This window comes from Nothoprocta perdicaria, unplaced genomic scaffold, assembly GCF_003342845.1.
Source record: "Nothoprocta perdicaria isolate Ctin4 unplaced genomic scaffold, notPer1 scaffold_90, whole genome shotgun sequence".
Taxonomy (NCBI): domain Eukaryota; kingdom Metazoa; phylum Chordata; class Aves; order Tinamiformes; family Tinamidae; genus Nothoprocta; species Nothoprocta perdicaria.
Genome location: NW_020456199.1, coordinates 2016630 through 2032750, shown reverse-complemented (window position 1 = coordinate 2032750; position 16121 = coordinate 2016630). Strand labels below are relative to the sequence as shown.

General features: G+C 41.2%; 1 protein-coding gene across 1 annotated transcript; it reads right to left on the bottom strand.

Moving 5' to 3' along the window:
- Positions 1-574: 574 nt before the first annotated feature.
- Positions 575-16071, bottom strand: LURAP1L (leucine rich adaptor protein 1 like). Its single transcript, XM_026052736.1, has 2 exons — positions 16048-16071; positions 575-995 (listed from the first exon to the last, which is right to left on the bottom strand). Exons 1-2 carry the CDS (start codon positions 16048-16050, stop codon positions 621-623), a joined length of 378 nt encoding a protein of 125 aa, XP_025908521.1. The 5' UTR covers positions 16051-16071; the 3' UTR covers positions 575-620.
- Between the last annotated feature and the right edge of the window lie 50 nt (positions 16072-16121).

Sequence of the window (16121 nt, the reverse complement as noted above, 5' to 3'; positions counted from 1 at the left end):
CTCCAGGACATTAGCTAAACCAAGAATTCACGCTTAAGTTCATAAATGGACAAGTATGATAAGAACATCCATGAAGAAAGAAACTCCACACAGAAAAGTTTGGAAAACTTTTTACTCCAAGTGAAAACAGCTTAACTGGATCAAACATCATTGTTTACAAAAGGCAGTATTTATTTTGTAGGTCAAAATTCAGACCTAAGGCTGAATAAAAACAGTCTTTAAAAAGGCAAAAMCAGGTAACCAAGAAAATTTGCTACAACATATGGTTATCAGAAGACATTTTATTGCTAACAAGTACAAAATTAACACTCCATTTTCCTAGGTTTCATTTTAAAGCTAAGGCTTTTCCTCCACCACTTTTAAAAACTTGTAGATATACCATTATAAAAAAATTAAAGAAAAATTGCAACAATAAATTAAGAAAAGTGGAGCAGGAGAAAAGAAGACAACTCACCTAGGAGAAAAGGTGTTAGGAGCAACAGGAAAGTTCTAAAATGAAATCAAAGGAGGTTTTCGTTCGAAGTTTTTTTTTTTTTTTTCTCTCTGTACATAATATAAAATAGCAGCAAAGGAAAAGGATAAATACAAGTGCACATGTGTCCCATTGAAACTAGTTTTTATTAACCGAAACAGTAGTACTCATCCGATTCAATTTTGGGATGCTTATGCATGGGCTGCGAGTCCTCCAGRAGAGAAGAATCACTGAACTGGTCCATATCCGAGGGGGTTTGGTGACCAGGTACATCATCCACCAATGTGTCCAGGTAACTCCCCACTGATATTCCATCTAGTCCATCGCTACAGTCTTGCAAACTGTTGCAGCTGCCCTGCAGGGATGTGTCCTGGCTTTCCAGCAAGCTGCACAGGCTGCCACTCAAGCTGCTGCCCCTGCTGGCAATAGCCTTCTCCTCGATCATCCACTTGATAGACTCAATGCTTTCATTGATAATGAGGAGCTGGCGCATCAGCTTGACATCAGTGGCTCGGAGATTAACCTGCAAGGCAGAAGCGATTGAAAATGTTACCCACTGTTCTCATCCAAGCATCAAATATAAGGCTGGATGCAATGAATAATTTTATCATTTCATTGTCAAAAACTAACGACAAAAATACTGGAAATGTGAAAGATGTAACTGAATACCAAATGCACAGTAAGCATGAAACTCTATGATGTAACCTAATTGTGCTGGTTGGTTCACACACACACACACACACACACACGTTTATATGGCAAGGCACACCGGACCATTACAGAAATTAATTTTACAGGAAAATATAAGTAAGTGGTTGTGCTTTAGTTAATAGACAGATTTAGTACAGTATCGTTTTACTCAGATTTCCACAGTGCAATGCTAACAGAAAGGTGAGGCCCAACTTTTTTTATTGTTGATTTTCACATGAAACAGGGTGATTGCTAGCAAAGAMATTTTGTGGAACCTCCTATTTACCACATGAAAGTAGTGAAAAACAGTATTTTCACAATTCCAAAGCAACTGCAGAAACGGACCATGACTCAAGGTTTGCCTTCATGGTCAGCTATAGGCAGCAAAAGCTACTCCCATCCGAAGTGCGAGCCTGGGAAACAAGGAAGAAAAGAAGAAAAACTCCTCTCTGGAAGCTCRACAGTCATAAAAGTCTGTCTGAACCGAATCCTCACCAGATCATTCGTGACTTAATCAAGTCTGCAGACTTCTCTTACAGCTCCTCAGTACGTACTGTTTGACGTGATAASCCAGTCTCCTCATTCCAGAGGTCAAAACAGGTCTAGAGGAATAGTTCTGGTCTAGTATCAGACCTATCTTGTTTTGCTCTATCTTGTTTTGCCAAGAATACTATTTGGACCTAGTTCTTTCCATAATTTAATGCCAAAGTATTCTCAATATCCTAAATTATGCAGACCTGACACAGATGTTAAAAATTATTTATTCTATTTGTTACAGAAGGTATTTCAGGCTTTGCTAGGTCCAGACTGTTCACCTGCCTCTTCTATGTATTCCCAGTCTCCTCTCCTAGTCGCAGAAATAACTTCCGAATCACCCTCATTCCAGTGCCACAGGACTTAGATGGTTTGATACTGTGTGAAATAGCATCACCATTCAAGGTTTTAACAAACSTGCCAATCTATTACAGTTTCAGATGCAAGGTTTTGGAATACACCGACCATTTCCCAATCCTGCTGCTCATGCCTCCTCCCCCATTCCTCCCCATAAATCACTACACACCATTCACTCAGCAACCAGGACAGGAGCAAATTATCCCAGTTCTCAACCGCTACCTCAGCAACTTCAGCATGTGCAAGTTTGGGAACACCAATTTTCCAAAAGGCGACAGTAATTTCCCAAAAGGCTGATTAAGAATATGCGTAACAGAAATGGCACCAAAAAGCCACTAATGAAGCAGCCACTTTCAGATAAAGGGGACAACTAGTGTATTGTAGACGCAGTTCAGAGGAAACCATTTCTCGCTCTAAATACACCCACAGCTTCAGAATTTGTGCAGAACAGCCTTATTATGAGTAATTCTTGGCATTCCTGCTGATTTGGTCCTCCTCCTCCAAGCTGCCATTTAGTCATAAGTCTCTGTTATGAGCAGTGTGCTTTCCCTGAAACAAGCACTAAAAAGTGATCCACCAAGTGCCATCTTTCTTTAATAAGGTTGACTCCATCATCTGCTTGGTAACATAAAAATGCTACTATGGCATTTCTTGCCTCTTATCTACCTCATTCCAGAGAATCACAACAGTGTCTGCTCGCTTCTGTAGCTGCAACCAGCCTAACTGTTGGGGAAGATGATCCAATTAAAGTGACTAAACACAATATAAACTCRTCATGCTTGACAGCTTCATTTGTTGTGCACAGCAACAGGTGCAATTCAGAAATAATAAGAGTGATTCATGTCTAATATAGGTATTCCAAAACAGCTTTTGCAGCTGCTTTTTTGAGTTAAAAGTAGAGCACGACACCATTATAGGGAGGATATGTGTATGCATCACATTCTCAAACTGGTACCACACGTTAGAAAGGACTTTTGATGGACAGGGAAGATGATAAACTCTGGCTACAGGCTGGCTTTCACATCCTGCAGGTTTCAGCCTGTGCAGTCCCAGCAGAGCAGACCCCAGGAAGCACCTCAGATGTGTGCAACAAGCTGCTACTCCCMTTTGGCAAGGGGAAAAATGGAACTATGAGCTCCTTCCTAGTGAGGGGCACGAAGGGTAGATAACGTGACTGTACAAAACAGACTCGTCCTCGCGCACAGGGAGATCTGCAGCCTGGAAGAGAGCGCTGGCCTAAACACCTCCCTCCCTTCAGCCTCTTACTGCAGCTGTTCTGACTAGGTATTTCTACCCCTGCCACCACAGCCTTGCTTGTCTTCCATAGTGGCATCTGCAATAACATCACTGYGTACACGAGGCAGCACCGAGCACTGCTAACACAGAGAACTTAACACACACATATGCACATGTACGTACATGAATACACAGAGATATGTCAACATTACTACATGCAAAACATTTCCAAAAAGAACTTTATTTAGGCTAACCACTTTGGAATAAAATAGAATTCTTCATGTCTAAAGCTGTTAGAGAAAGACAAAATCCCTGACAGTCACCCCAAAGAGCCAACACATCACCCTAACCAATYAGCTGTCCTTGCTCTTGCCCTTTCACTAGGATCAAAGTTGTGCTTTATCTGCTCAGACCATGGGCAGAACAAACTTGTGTTGTCTTACTCTATGTTTTGTAGATGTAGCTTCCAATCAGCTTAAGGACAGTAGGTTCTCTTTCCCTAAAAAATGACAGAGCTAAAAATTCCACTCAATGCAACCTTTTGATCTGTCAAAGATGTCTGCAACACTAGTTCCTTTCTGAAGCTTGGCTTCTTTTATATTCCTAGGATCGTATGATTTCTTTCTCTTAACTACAGGAAAGCTGCAGGGATTAACAGTACCTATAAAATGTGGTCTGTGGAAAAGATATTCCAAAGTTTATGTAAAAGATATTAGCTTCATATTTTCCTCAACACCTGTATGTTTGTGATGTAATGTGCCCAATAGTAAAGGCAAAGGAAATGAACAAGCTTGTATAAAAAAATATTTCCTGCACAACAAATCATTTAGCCAGAGAACAGTAAAATAAGTCACTGAAAGACAAGAAACCTCAACTCACAGTCTAATGGGCTCAGGAAGTGAATTAATTCACAGATGGGATACACTGAATAGTACCCCTACTGGATGCTCACACCGGGATATCAAGAAGGAATTGCAACACCGACCTGTCAAAGGGTAGTGCGGGACGTGCATTTCTGGAGCACTGTGAGTTTAGGGAGAAACAGAAGCTGGAAAGAAGGAGCAGCAAAATGTGATGCCCCAACAGGAACAGCCCAGAGGTGCAGAGCAGGGTCGCAGGAGGGATTAGCACAGGCCAACGTTAGGTGAAACGGCACCTACAATCACGGGGCATCTACAACCATACCCGCCTGTACCGACCACCTTCCAAACACAGTTTTAAACAAGCTTGGTCTTTCCGTGCCAAACAAGCTTGTGTGATCAAAGCAGTTTATGATGTTACCAATGTTTTCCTTTTTCTAGGGTATGTGAGACAGACAGCTTTCCATTTTCTTGTTCTATTTCTTCTATTTTCCATATTATTCAGTGTTATTCAGCGTYACGGTCAATCATCTATTTCTATCTTCCCACTTTCTTGTTTTAAAGGCAGATTACCAAAGTTTTCCACAGAATAATGAATTACACAAATTCCACAAGTAATTCTAATGAAGAATTTGTTTTAAATTTGTAGAATTTGTTTTAAATAGTAATATTTTTTCTTCATAAAACTAAGTTTGCTCTATTTTTTTTTCCAAGTATCACTCTTCCTATTACAAATTCTGAGTATCAATTTAAAAAAAAAATAAAAAACCAATTCTTTCCAAGGAGAGAGGTGAATATGAAAAATACAATAAATGGTCACTACCAATGTCAAATTATTTGAGAAAATACAGTCTTTTCAGATGAAGAGAGCAGCTACAAACCGGATATAAAGTTTACCAGTGAAAAACCAACGAGCTAACAGATTACATACAAAACGGTAAACAGATCGCAAGCAACTGATTTAAAGTGCCAAATTCAGAGCATGTGAATGGAAGACATAGCATAACCCATATCACTGGGTTAACTATTTATAACAGGGGTCAGTGTGGCTGCACAAATATGCTTTGTTTATCAAGCAATAGCATAAAACATGAAAAGTGTCGCTTGCAGGTTAACAGAAGAAAAGTAATTTAACACCACAGAGTAAAGAAATACTCCCATTTTACACTTGTCTAAAACAGAATAAACCTGCAAGTGACAGATGAAAAGACTCAAAATTCTCCACCTTAAAACTCAGGATGCTGAGTGGAGGAAGTATAGGCTGTGCATAAGCTCTATTTTAGTTTAATTAGTACGTAAGCATGTTAAAAAATACTTTCCACTTCAACACTGTCCCACTCCATCAGAAAGTTTGGGTTATTTTATTTAAATAACCACGCCACTCCAGGAAACTATATTTCAGGATCAAGATGAAAAGCAGTGTTCCTAGCCTGACTTCTGAACATGAACACAATCCTCAGCCTCATCTCTCTGAAAGCCAGAGCRGGTTTACACAACAGAGGACAAGAACACAGGTTAATTACCTGTCCTTAGCTAGAAAGGCCCCTACAAGAGACACCACAACCTACTGCAGGAAAGCCCCTCATCCATTTCACTGCAAAGCCAACTTAGACTCACGCTTTGCCGTAATTCATGCTAACCAGATCAACTCAACACTGTGAGCACCTCAATTCATCGTTTTCTTAACACACGTCTACTGTGGGAAGAGTCACCAGGGTCACTAATGGGGGTGGCAGGCCCTGGGTTTCTGCTCTGGGTGATTTACCTCACGGAGACTTACATAAAGCGAACACTTGCTGTGAATAAAGTCAACAGAGAACATACCCAGATCAATAGTTTCCTTTTTGCACATCAATTACCCTTCAGTACAGTTTTGTACTACAGTATATTGCTGGGGCACTTTTCCTATTTATTTCATTGAGTTTTTTTTAGGCTATCAATAATCTGCCAAGAATGAGTGCACATACAAAAGCTGCACTTACGGGATCTATAACTGATCTGTAATTGCAGTTTGCTGATCTCCTGAGCAATATATATTGGCGTTTCTCAGTTGCATTTCTGTAACGACACATGATAAAAAACTTTTTGGCAAGTCATGGAAGCAGTCTTGAATTTACTTGTTGTCTCCTTTTGCACTGGAGATTATTATTTATAGTAGGAGAAGAATGTAAGAATACATTGCAAACRAAAATGGACCTTTGGACATCTCATTCCTGTTGCAAACTCAGGCAGTGTTTCCTAGATTCACTTAAATCCTTGTTGAAAATGAGCGGTCAGTACGTCTCCAGTTCCCGTCTGCTCCCTTGACCTTGTTAGTTTGTGGAGAGATCTGCTCTGACCACAGYGTCTTTTCAAAACTTCCTAAGCAACCCTGCACTGAATGCTTATCACAAACACTTCTGCAGTCCTTCTACAGAACYTGGTAAGGACATAACAGTGCTGTGAACAGTGTTTTTTTACTAGGAAGGAGAAACAGTAAAGAAAAAAATAAACGAAAAAAAAAAACCCTAAGTTAGTAAAAGTTTTTCTGCAAGCAGAACTCTACCTGGTGTCAAAGAAAAGTACATACAAAAAACACAAAAATAACCAGTCTTAGTGTAAAGTAAGGATGTGGGAGGTCAAATCTGAGACACTTCCAAAATTATCACGTAGCTGAGCAACCTGTGAAACAGTARGTTAGCTCAGTGAGCACTGAGAGTCTTTTAATGACCAGGTCTCACTTTTATTTTTTTTTTTGCAAATACATGAACAAAATATTATGTCAGGATGGTTATAGGCTGGTAGAGCAAATTACAATATTAGTGATTCACACTTCCCTTTCATCACTGTTTTAGTAGACTGCTTTTTATACATACTACTTCAATCTTGACAAGAAAACACACACCCTCAGCTCCATCAAGTTGTGTTATTTCTGTAATCAAAAGGTGGATCACCAGGCCCCTTCTCCCTCCTCCTTGGCATTTACATGATCGTTTTCTGGCAAGTATATGTGGGAGGGCTGCYATTTCCATTAATACCAGCAACATCTGGATGGAGTGGATGTATAATTCATTCAGTAGAGTACAAAAAGATTATTTTGGTTTTAACATTATACTCTTTGAGTTATTCTATGTGCTGAAGTGTGATACAAGATTCTCAGAGGAAAATTATTTTGCTTTTATTTTTGTTCTTATTGTAAGAAAAAAGAAGAAATTTAGCTTAAAYATCTATGATGGCTACTACTGGAGTGGAAACAGGCTATACACACTGTCTATAAAAGCTATGTGCAGCAAGCACATGGACTSGATGACCTCTGAGGTCCCTTCCAACCTTCGGCATTCTATGATTCTAYGAYTCTGAGCAGTGGGGAAGAATAAAGGCTATTTAAGTCCCTCTTCCTTCACTCCCTTCCCCAAAGAAAATAAGTGATAATTAGCTCTTAAATTACTGAAAAAATATAGAATTTAAAGTGGTAAACTTCCATCCTCAAGAGGATGAATAAATATAAAAGGAAACAACTAACTGCTTTAAGGCCCAGTTGAAGAACACTGAAAGAAAAGAGATGAGTAGTTGTTTGAGTAGAAAGCTTGTAATACATTTAGACTTTTATGAACAGAGTGCTATTCTAAAAGCAACACCTGACCTTACAAGCCTATCTCCTGTGACAGAGGTGAAAATATCCAGGAAAATCCATAATACAGGACCATGCATTCTGGCAGTTGTGGTAACACTGCTACCAGCGGCCAGGTCAGTAGGCAGTGCGTTAGTCAACGGCGGCTGGTGCCAGGAATCACTGCAGTAGATGGTCCACCATAGACTGGCCAGGATGCACCTGGGCTCATATAGAACACGGGACAGTGTGGAGCTTCCCTGCGCACACCAGGCAGCACCAAGGCTCAAGAGCATACACAGATTTATTTCCGTGGATTTTATATATAGCAGGCTTAACTCACTGCATTACGTAAGTCTGTCTTGACCTAATCATGCTCTTAAAAAGGCATGTTGAAATACTGGAGAAAATATCTGCTGGTTTCTGAACTAGGTTAGGTGAATGAGGACTCCAGATCATCYCTCTAAAACTAATTGGTTTAAATATTAACACTGTCTAAGTATGACCAAAAGCAAGGAACAACAGAAGGGAAAGACAACAGGCACTGCTTACAAATGTATCCAAAGTGGAGTACTTTTCCCTACTCTAGCGTGATCTTCCACTTCTTAATGTTTAGGAGGAGAGGAAAAAAAAAACACTTGTTTTATTCACACGAGACACGAGAATGTTAAAACCTGCACACAACTCTGAATACTCTTGAAATTCAAGTCTGGTTTCACAATAACACCAGAATCACTAAAAAGACACAGATTCAAAGATGCAAAATTCAAATCTTTGTCCAAATCTCTCAGAAGTGGGATTCTGTTTGCAATAAACCTGTGGCCCTAGAGATAAGCCTGTTAAAAGAATTTTGTTTTTTTAATTTTTACAACTTTATCTTTACCAACTGCAAACTGTCATCCTAGTTATTGAAAGTTGAGCTGAATAAGAATAAAAAGCAACTTCAAGCAAACCTTGTAATTACATTTTTCCAATCTCCTATTAGTACTACTTTAATGGAGAGTTACAAAGTGATAAGTTGATAACTGCATTTTCTCTGTGAAAAGGAGAAAAATAATGCACTCATGCTAATAAAAGTGTTTTCAAACTCACTGAATGAAAACACTCAACATCTTACCAAACAAGTGTTTTTAAAAGCAAAGAAAATTGCTATGATGATTAAAAGATGGATACTTCTCAGATGCATGAGTTACTTTTATTTTTAATGTCAAATTTCATCCAAATCTCTCCCTCAGTCTAATCAGCCTATCCATCAGACAGTACTAGCAAATTCAAGCCAAAGAAGCCCCTTTTTCATGTGTGCTCCTCATCTACCTGTACTGTTTTGTGAAGCCCAGCACACTCCACGCCTGAACTTGCAAGGACCCCAGCCTGAGTACCCAGAGCTGGGTACTTGCACACATCCATCTAAATATGGTTACTTACAGCTTCCTGATCAAGGGATGGATTCTGGAGCACTAAGCAACACAAAAAGCACTGCACTACCATTCTTTTGTCTAAATACACTTCTGGCTTTGTCCATCTCAGAAAGCCATCTTTATTAGGGTACAAACTTAGAGTTTGTGGAATGGTTGAAACAGGCATTCTGTAGGCTTCTTCCAAGCTTATTTGCTAGTCTTCTCCCAGAATGGATCATTATCAACTTTTTTAGATTTTTGTACAGATAGAAAACTGAAGCATGTCCCACTTTTATAAAGATGCTACACATCTTGATCTTGTAATTAGGACTGGAGCAATCAGGTCCTGAAAACATATGCAAATATATATAGTACAGAATAGCTGTTCCTCCTTTTTTTCTGTCATGGGGTCAAAATACAGAATTTCAGAAACGTTCAACCTTTTGTTACACTGTAATTCTTGGATGTGTATCTCCTTATAGAGAGGGCACAGTTCAAGCAGAAATGTGTTATTCCTTCTGGAAACATTTTACCTATGAACGCATCTGGTTTCTAATAACAGTGAATAAATTCACAAGTTAAGCCAACGCAGCAGTTATAAATTAAACCTTCCAGTAGTTAAACAGCAATTTAACACTGCTTTACTGGCACTAAATATTTTCACCTCACCTGGCACATCGCTCAGTAGGGCCATACTGTACTGAGGAATTTATTTCACAGCAAACAACACTGAGATAACTTTCCACATTCACTTAGCTTGCTAGTGCTTCCCGTTAATTAACAAATGTCTCATATTGTTCCCATGATAAGCCATCAGCATTATGGCTTTCTGGGTTGGCAGGGTGGGAGGAAAAGGATTCGACTGCTGAGTACCACGCTACATGGCTGTGTCTCTCATTCTCCTTATCACCCTAGGGGAAGCCCTGGGAGAAGTTACAAAACACAGCAGTTAACTTGAACTCCTGTTATTTATATAAATATAGACATACTTTTTTTTTTTTCCTCTCTTCTCTCTATATTCTGGGATATCCTCTTACCTCCTTATAGGAAAGGAGTAAAACCTCCTTTGGAGCAACTTTGAGGGGGAGAATTCTCAACCACATTTTTCATCACATGACCACCCTCATGTAGAAAAGACATGGACTGGACATTGCACATGGTATTTATGAAATAATTGATCATTCAAATCTGCTTCTGAATTTGTTAAATGCAAGCTGACTTGTTTAAATCTACCAAAACTGTGCAGGTGAGCTGATCTACAGCACAATAAAATCTCTTCCAGTTGATGAATGCCTGAGTCAAGTATCTTGTGAAGCTGATAAACAGATACGCTGTTGATTAGTTCTTCATAGCTCATGAACTTCTTAATGAAGTTCAGTGTCACAGGTTGCAGTAAAGAGCCACTGGGCACCTTGGGCTCAATTCAGTTCTCACTAGACAGATAGACATAGAAAGACATCCCTTGACAGCTAGGCTGTAAACAAGTATTACAAACAATAGGTTAAAAAACATGARAAAGTAAGTTTACTTCATTAAGTAAACCAAACCAATATTCCCCAAATGTTGGTCACCTCACCAAATAGTGTCAAGACTCACAGCAGGCAATGTCTTTAGTGATGCATTCATTTGCCAAAAGCTGAGAATTCAACAGCTATCAAATTAAGCATTTCAGCCTTCCGTTTTCTAGATGTCTTCTTGCTGTCCTCTACAAAAGAAATAGCAAAGCAATACAGATTACAGCATATCTATTTAAACGGAAACAAACAAATACTGTCTCTGTCTATTCCTAGCAGTGCTACAGCTTGCCACAGACAAGAAAAGTAAGAAGGTACCTGGCTCTAGGGATAGCAAGGTCACTCCAGCATCCACAAATCTTCCTGCACTAAGGTTCTTACACATTAAAATCAAGCTGAGACAGCACCACAGCTGCAAGGCAAGATTAGTTCATAAACAGCATTACCATGGCCAGGGCAGGCACAGAAGATTTCCTAGCTGGATGTGGTTTGTCACCATTCATCTGGATAAGACCATGAGCTCTTCTCTCTTAACTGCCAAGTACAGATGTGCAGGAATATCCTATCTTCTGCATTAAAGAGTTATTTTATTTGTTAACCTCTTGCTTGAATTTTAACACTTTTGCATAGCTGAAATGACCAAAACTTGAAGCTTTATTTATTTTTCTTTGTGTTAGTGCTACAGTTGCCTTTGGCAATAGTTGAAGTTTTTTGATGAAGATAATACTTCAAAACTGTGCTTGAAAACAATCATAGGCCACAGGGCAACAACACTGAATACCTTAAACTACCAACATCCAGACATCGCTAACAAGAAGGACACATGAAAAGTCTCACAGACTTAGCTATTTAGTTTTTTTAAATAACTTACTTTTTTCCCTAACACCCAGTGAACTAATCAGCTAAAGCCATGTTGGGGTAATGGCATTGTTCACAATCAGTCCTCATATTTCAGTCCAAATTAAATATCTGATCTATATTACATTACAAGATTACAAACTCTTCCACCACAGCATGAAAATAACATATTAAAGTAAACTTTTTAGTGAGAACAAAAGTTAAAAGCTTTTTCAGTGAAGTGTATTCCTTCTCAGCACTGTGAGGATCCTCGCTGTAAGAATTCACTGAATAACTGCTCACCAAGAAATCAAGGTTAATCAAACCCTCCTACACAGCCTTAAGGCTTAGCCTGTAGTAATTTTATATTTAAGATTTTATCTACAATCAAGTTTTAAAGTAAAATTTCTAATTAATCTAATAGGAAACTACAATCTGATACACATCTCTGCATTGCTGACTAGACACACTGAACCAGATCTTGGCTTCAATTAAGTCAACTGATGTTATCATCCAGAACAAGTGAATGCAGCAGCCTGTACTTAGCGCAAGTGTTAAAGATGTTCAAGACAAGTTGTTTACTTCTTATAAAGCTTCTGTAGAGAAGCTGATACAGGCAGACCCCCAAGTGTGTATCTTACAAACCTACGTGGATTTGAAGTTGTTCAAACTTTTAAGAATTCAGTAAAGCAGAATTACTACATTCTCCAGCTTGCACCTTCATTTAAAGGCTAATGAATATGCACTAGGAATGGGGAGTGGGAGAGAGCAGTATAATTAACACATTTGCCTTAATTCCAGTCAGTACAAAGCACTATTAGTCCTGCTTCTTTTTGGCAATGCTGTGTTTTAATTAGCCTTTCAAAAATATTTAGACCAAATTATCAAAGTTGAACTATTAGAGCAGGACAGAGAGCAAAGGGTTCAATTATTGACTGGTTATAGGCAGTACATCTTTGTCCACGGAGCTTCAGTCTAATTCTTGCACATACAGTTTCTTGGCAATAGGATTGTTTCCACTTCTTTAGCACCTCGCCCTAAAAACAGCTGTTTTCAGAATACCAGTTTGGCCGGGTTGAACTTGTTAGCTATACTTGATCCTCAGGAGTGTTGTCATTCAAAAACTCATTTAAAAGCTACTACATGGTCAAGATTAATGCTCCAACACTAATTCTCCCTGTCTTCCAAAATGTAATAGACATTTTTGCCTGAAACACTCTTAGGCAAAGTATACTATTCTTTTATTGCACTTAAGTTATACTGACTACACTGTTTATTTTTTTAAGCATTTGAGATGAAATAACAGGTTGATTGTGGAAAAAATCTATACTAGAGAATCGTAAGAAAATCTTGCTTTGATTAGTAACAGATCTTGTGATTCGGAGATGAGGCAGCAGCAGTAGCAGTCCAGGCCTCAGAATTAATATCATTTTTTACTGCAGTGTGTTAGTGACAATATGTGTGCACTGAATGATGAACCCCCTAAGGTACAAGATACCAGAAGCAGGTTGCAGCTATTAGAAATTATGAATCTCCCCAATATATTAACTTACCTAAAATACCATGAGAGAGAGAGAGCAGTTTAAGCTGCTGGGATGGGATGAACTTCCTATCTGCTACTAAGATGCTAGTAAGAGGTTTTCATCCCATTCTAAGTCTACTAAAGTGCGTACAGTGGGTATGACCCACTCGGCAATCACAGCCTGCTGCTCCTGTTAGCTGATGGGGGCTACACGTCAGGTATTTTCAGGATGCTGTGCAGTCCCCTCCTAGATCTCTCACACACACAAATTTGTCTGGGAAAACACAAGGCAGAGCTGGGCAAGGAGGCCTAGCCAACTAGGTCCACCCTTTAAAGAAAGATAACCCACGGGTATTTATGTACAGTGTGACCGACTACAGCAAAACAAGGCCTGGGGAAATAGAACAGTGCTCTTGGATGGAAAAGCAAACTAAGGAAACAAGATGCAAGCCTGAGGCTTTGAGTCAGCGACACTGGGTTTCCCCACACTAACCACCTCCCTCTCAGGTGCTTTAGCTTACAGCCAAAAGCATCATTTCCAAGTCAGAGATGAGCGTGATTGTGTGCTTATCTCCCGATAGGCTCCTGCAGCAGATGACACACGATAGGTAATCACTTCCGTAACTCCCTTCATCCTCTTCCAAGCACATGGCATCTTGGTGAGGTAGCCCTGTCCAAACTTCTACCACTTAGCTGGACCATCCAGCAGATGTTGCTCACTTCTTAATTTTTCTTCTGAGATATGTTAGTTGGTTAGAAGAATGAACGACTTCAACTCTGAAGGACAAATTCTGCAATGTCAGCAAAGAAGGTCCTCTGTTTTTAAAATGAACAAAAATTCTACCTCTTTCCATTCCTGTGCAATTGAATCAACTCGTTCACGGGGAAGACGACAAGTTCCCCGTGATAAGGTTTGATATCTACTCTCAGGCATTGTAAAAAGATTCACACAGGTTGTTGCCTCATTATCTAATATGAAGAGCTGTAAACAGGAAATCAGCTGAGCACAGAGGTATCTTGTAACAGACAAATCAGGATGAGATAAAGGAACACAGTTAACTACCTATAGCTTTGGGATGACTATCCCAAATAAATAGTGTTAATACAGTTACAGGTTAAATACAGTGACCGAGGGTCAAAACATGCTAATGAAATATCTGTCAGGTTTAGCTGAAATTTGTCAATGAGGGCACAGTAGACAATAACAGCTGAAGGGAGAAGAAATGTTGAGCTGCATAACTGCATAACCTGTATGAAGCCAAGTTAAAGGGGGAAAAAAAAAAGAAATAGAAGATACCCATTTCATTCCAAACTATCTTAATTAACAACAAAAATTAAAATGAACACATGAACACGGAACTGGCCAGCCTCAGATATCTAGGTACTGCATACCAACCGCTAAAGTTGTCCATACACAGCTAGGAAAGAAGAGCCTAAATAATGTAGCTTTACAAATAAAAAGGCTTGTCCCAAGCCTGAAGTGATTAAGCCAGAAAGCTGTGATTTGTCCATGTGAAGTTCAGAGAAGAGGCTGCAGAAGTTGGCAACTACAGAAGCTTTACAGGTGACCTGTTGTCTTCAAAACCACTTATTTTGTCCTTGTTTTTGTATCTGTTTATCACTGAATGAGATCTAAACTACTTTTCTTCATATTATAGACCTCTCAAAGTTTAATTACATTAAAATCATAAAATGATATACTACAAATATAAAATTAAATAAAAAGAAGCTGAATAACAAGTTTTGACTGTTTTAAGACAGAGCACCCCATGAGGCTAAATACAGATCCCTACACTCAGACTAAGGCAGATAAGACCTAAAGATTAATTTATCTCTGTGTTTTGGCCAGGAAAGAGAAGATAGGCCCATAAAAATCACCTTTAAATCAAACCACATGCCCAAACTTCCACTTTGCAACAGGGTAATTTCACCTGAGGGAGAGATATTGCTCTTACACTGAAGAAACAAGACTGCAGAAGGGATAGAGGCTAACGAAGAACATAAAGATCCATGGGAGCAAGAACAGTCCATCAGTGTTGTTAAGACAGGCAGAGGGGAAGCAAAGACAACAGTTCACTTTAGGCTTTGTGTTAGGGAAGGAGCTGGCAGCACAAAGCAGGACGCTGACAGGGCTCCTCTGCTTCACCGTTTAGGAGGGGCAGTTACCAGAGAGYGGACCTGGGTGGCACACGCAGAACAGCAGCCACGCGGGAGAGGATCTAGGCAGAACTCCCGTCACAGGGCACAGCAAGGAGTCCCACCGCGGAGGAGGGCAATCACAGATCAAAGCACTGGAGTGACCAAGGATGSGAGGACCAGAAGGCGCACAGAAGTGTCCACACTGCGGGCAGCCAGCAGGAGGGATGTGGAGGTCACGGCACTGAATTTTCACGTGTGAAGCAGGTGAAAACGGGCCCAGCATGAAAGCAGGAAGYGATGGGGATAAGTCATTTCATGACGTTCTGCCCTGGCAAGGCCGAGCGGTGCCTGCACGTCCACGCAGAGCACCTGTCTCCTTTCCTGCTCCATCCGTTCTCCCGCACGGCCCTGCCCGCCACGCGCTGCACAGCGCACCTGGCAAACGCTGCGAGGTTAAAGCTCAGAGAGCAGGGACGGGCGGCGCGGCGCCTCCGCCAACGCCGCTCGTGGGGCTGCCGGCCGCTAACGGCCGCCAACGGCCGCTAACGGCCGCTCGCCGCGGCACGAGCGGCCCCCAGGCGCGCCGGGGGGGCGGCAGGCGCCACGGCCGGCGGGGTCAGCGCCGCTCCGGGCCGTGGCGCGAGTCACCGGCGGGGCCAGGGCCAGGGCCGCGGGCCGGGCGCCTTTCTCACCCACGGCGCGCGCGGGCTTGGAAATAACTAACTCAGAAACGGGGGCACGGGGGCCCGCGCAGCATCGCCGCCGGCGCCCTGCGCGGCACGAGGCAGCCGCAGCACCTGCTGCGCGACAGCAGCGGCCGGTGGCGGGCTGCGCAGCGGGCAGGGCAGGACCGCGCGAACGGGCCGGCCCGGCACCCACCCGGGGGGCCCCGGCACCCACCATCTCCTGCCGCAGCAGCAGCACTTTGCTCTCGAGGCGCGCCAGGGCGGCGCGGCGGCGCCGCGGCGCGGAGG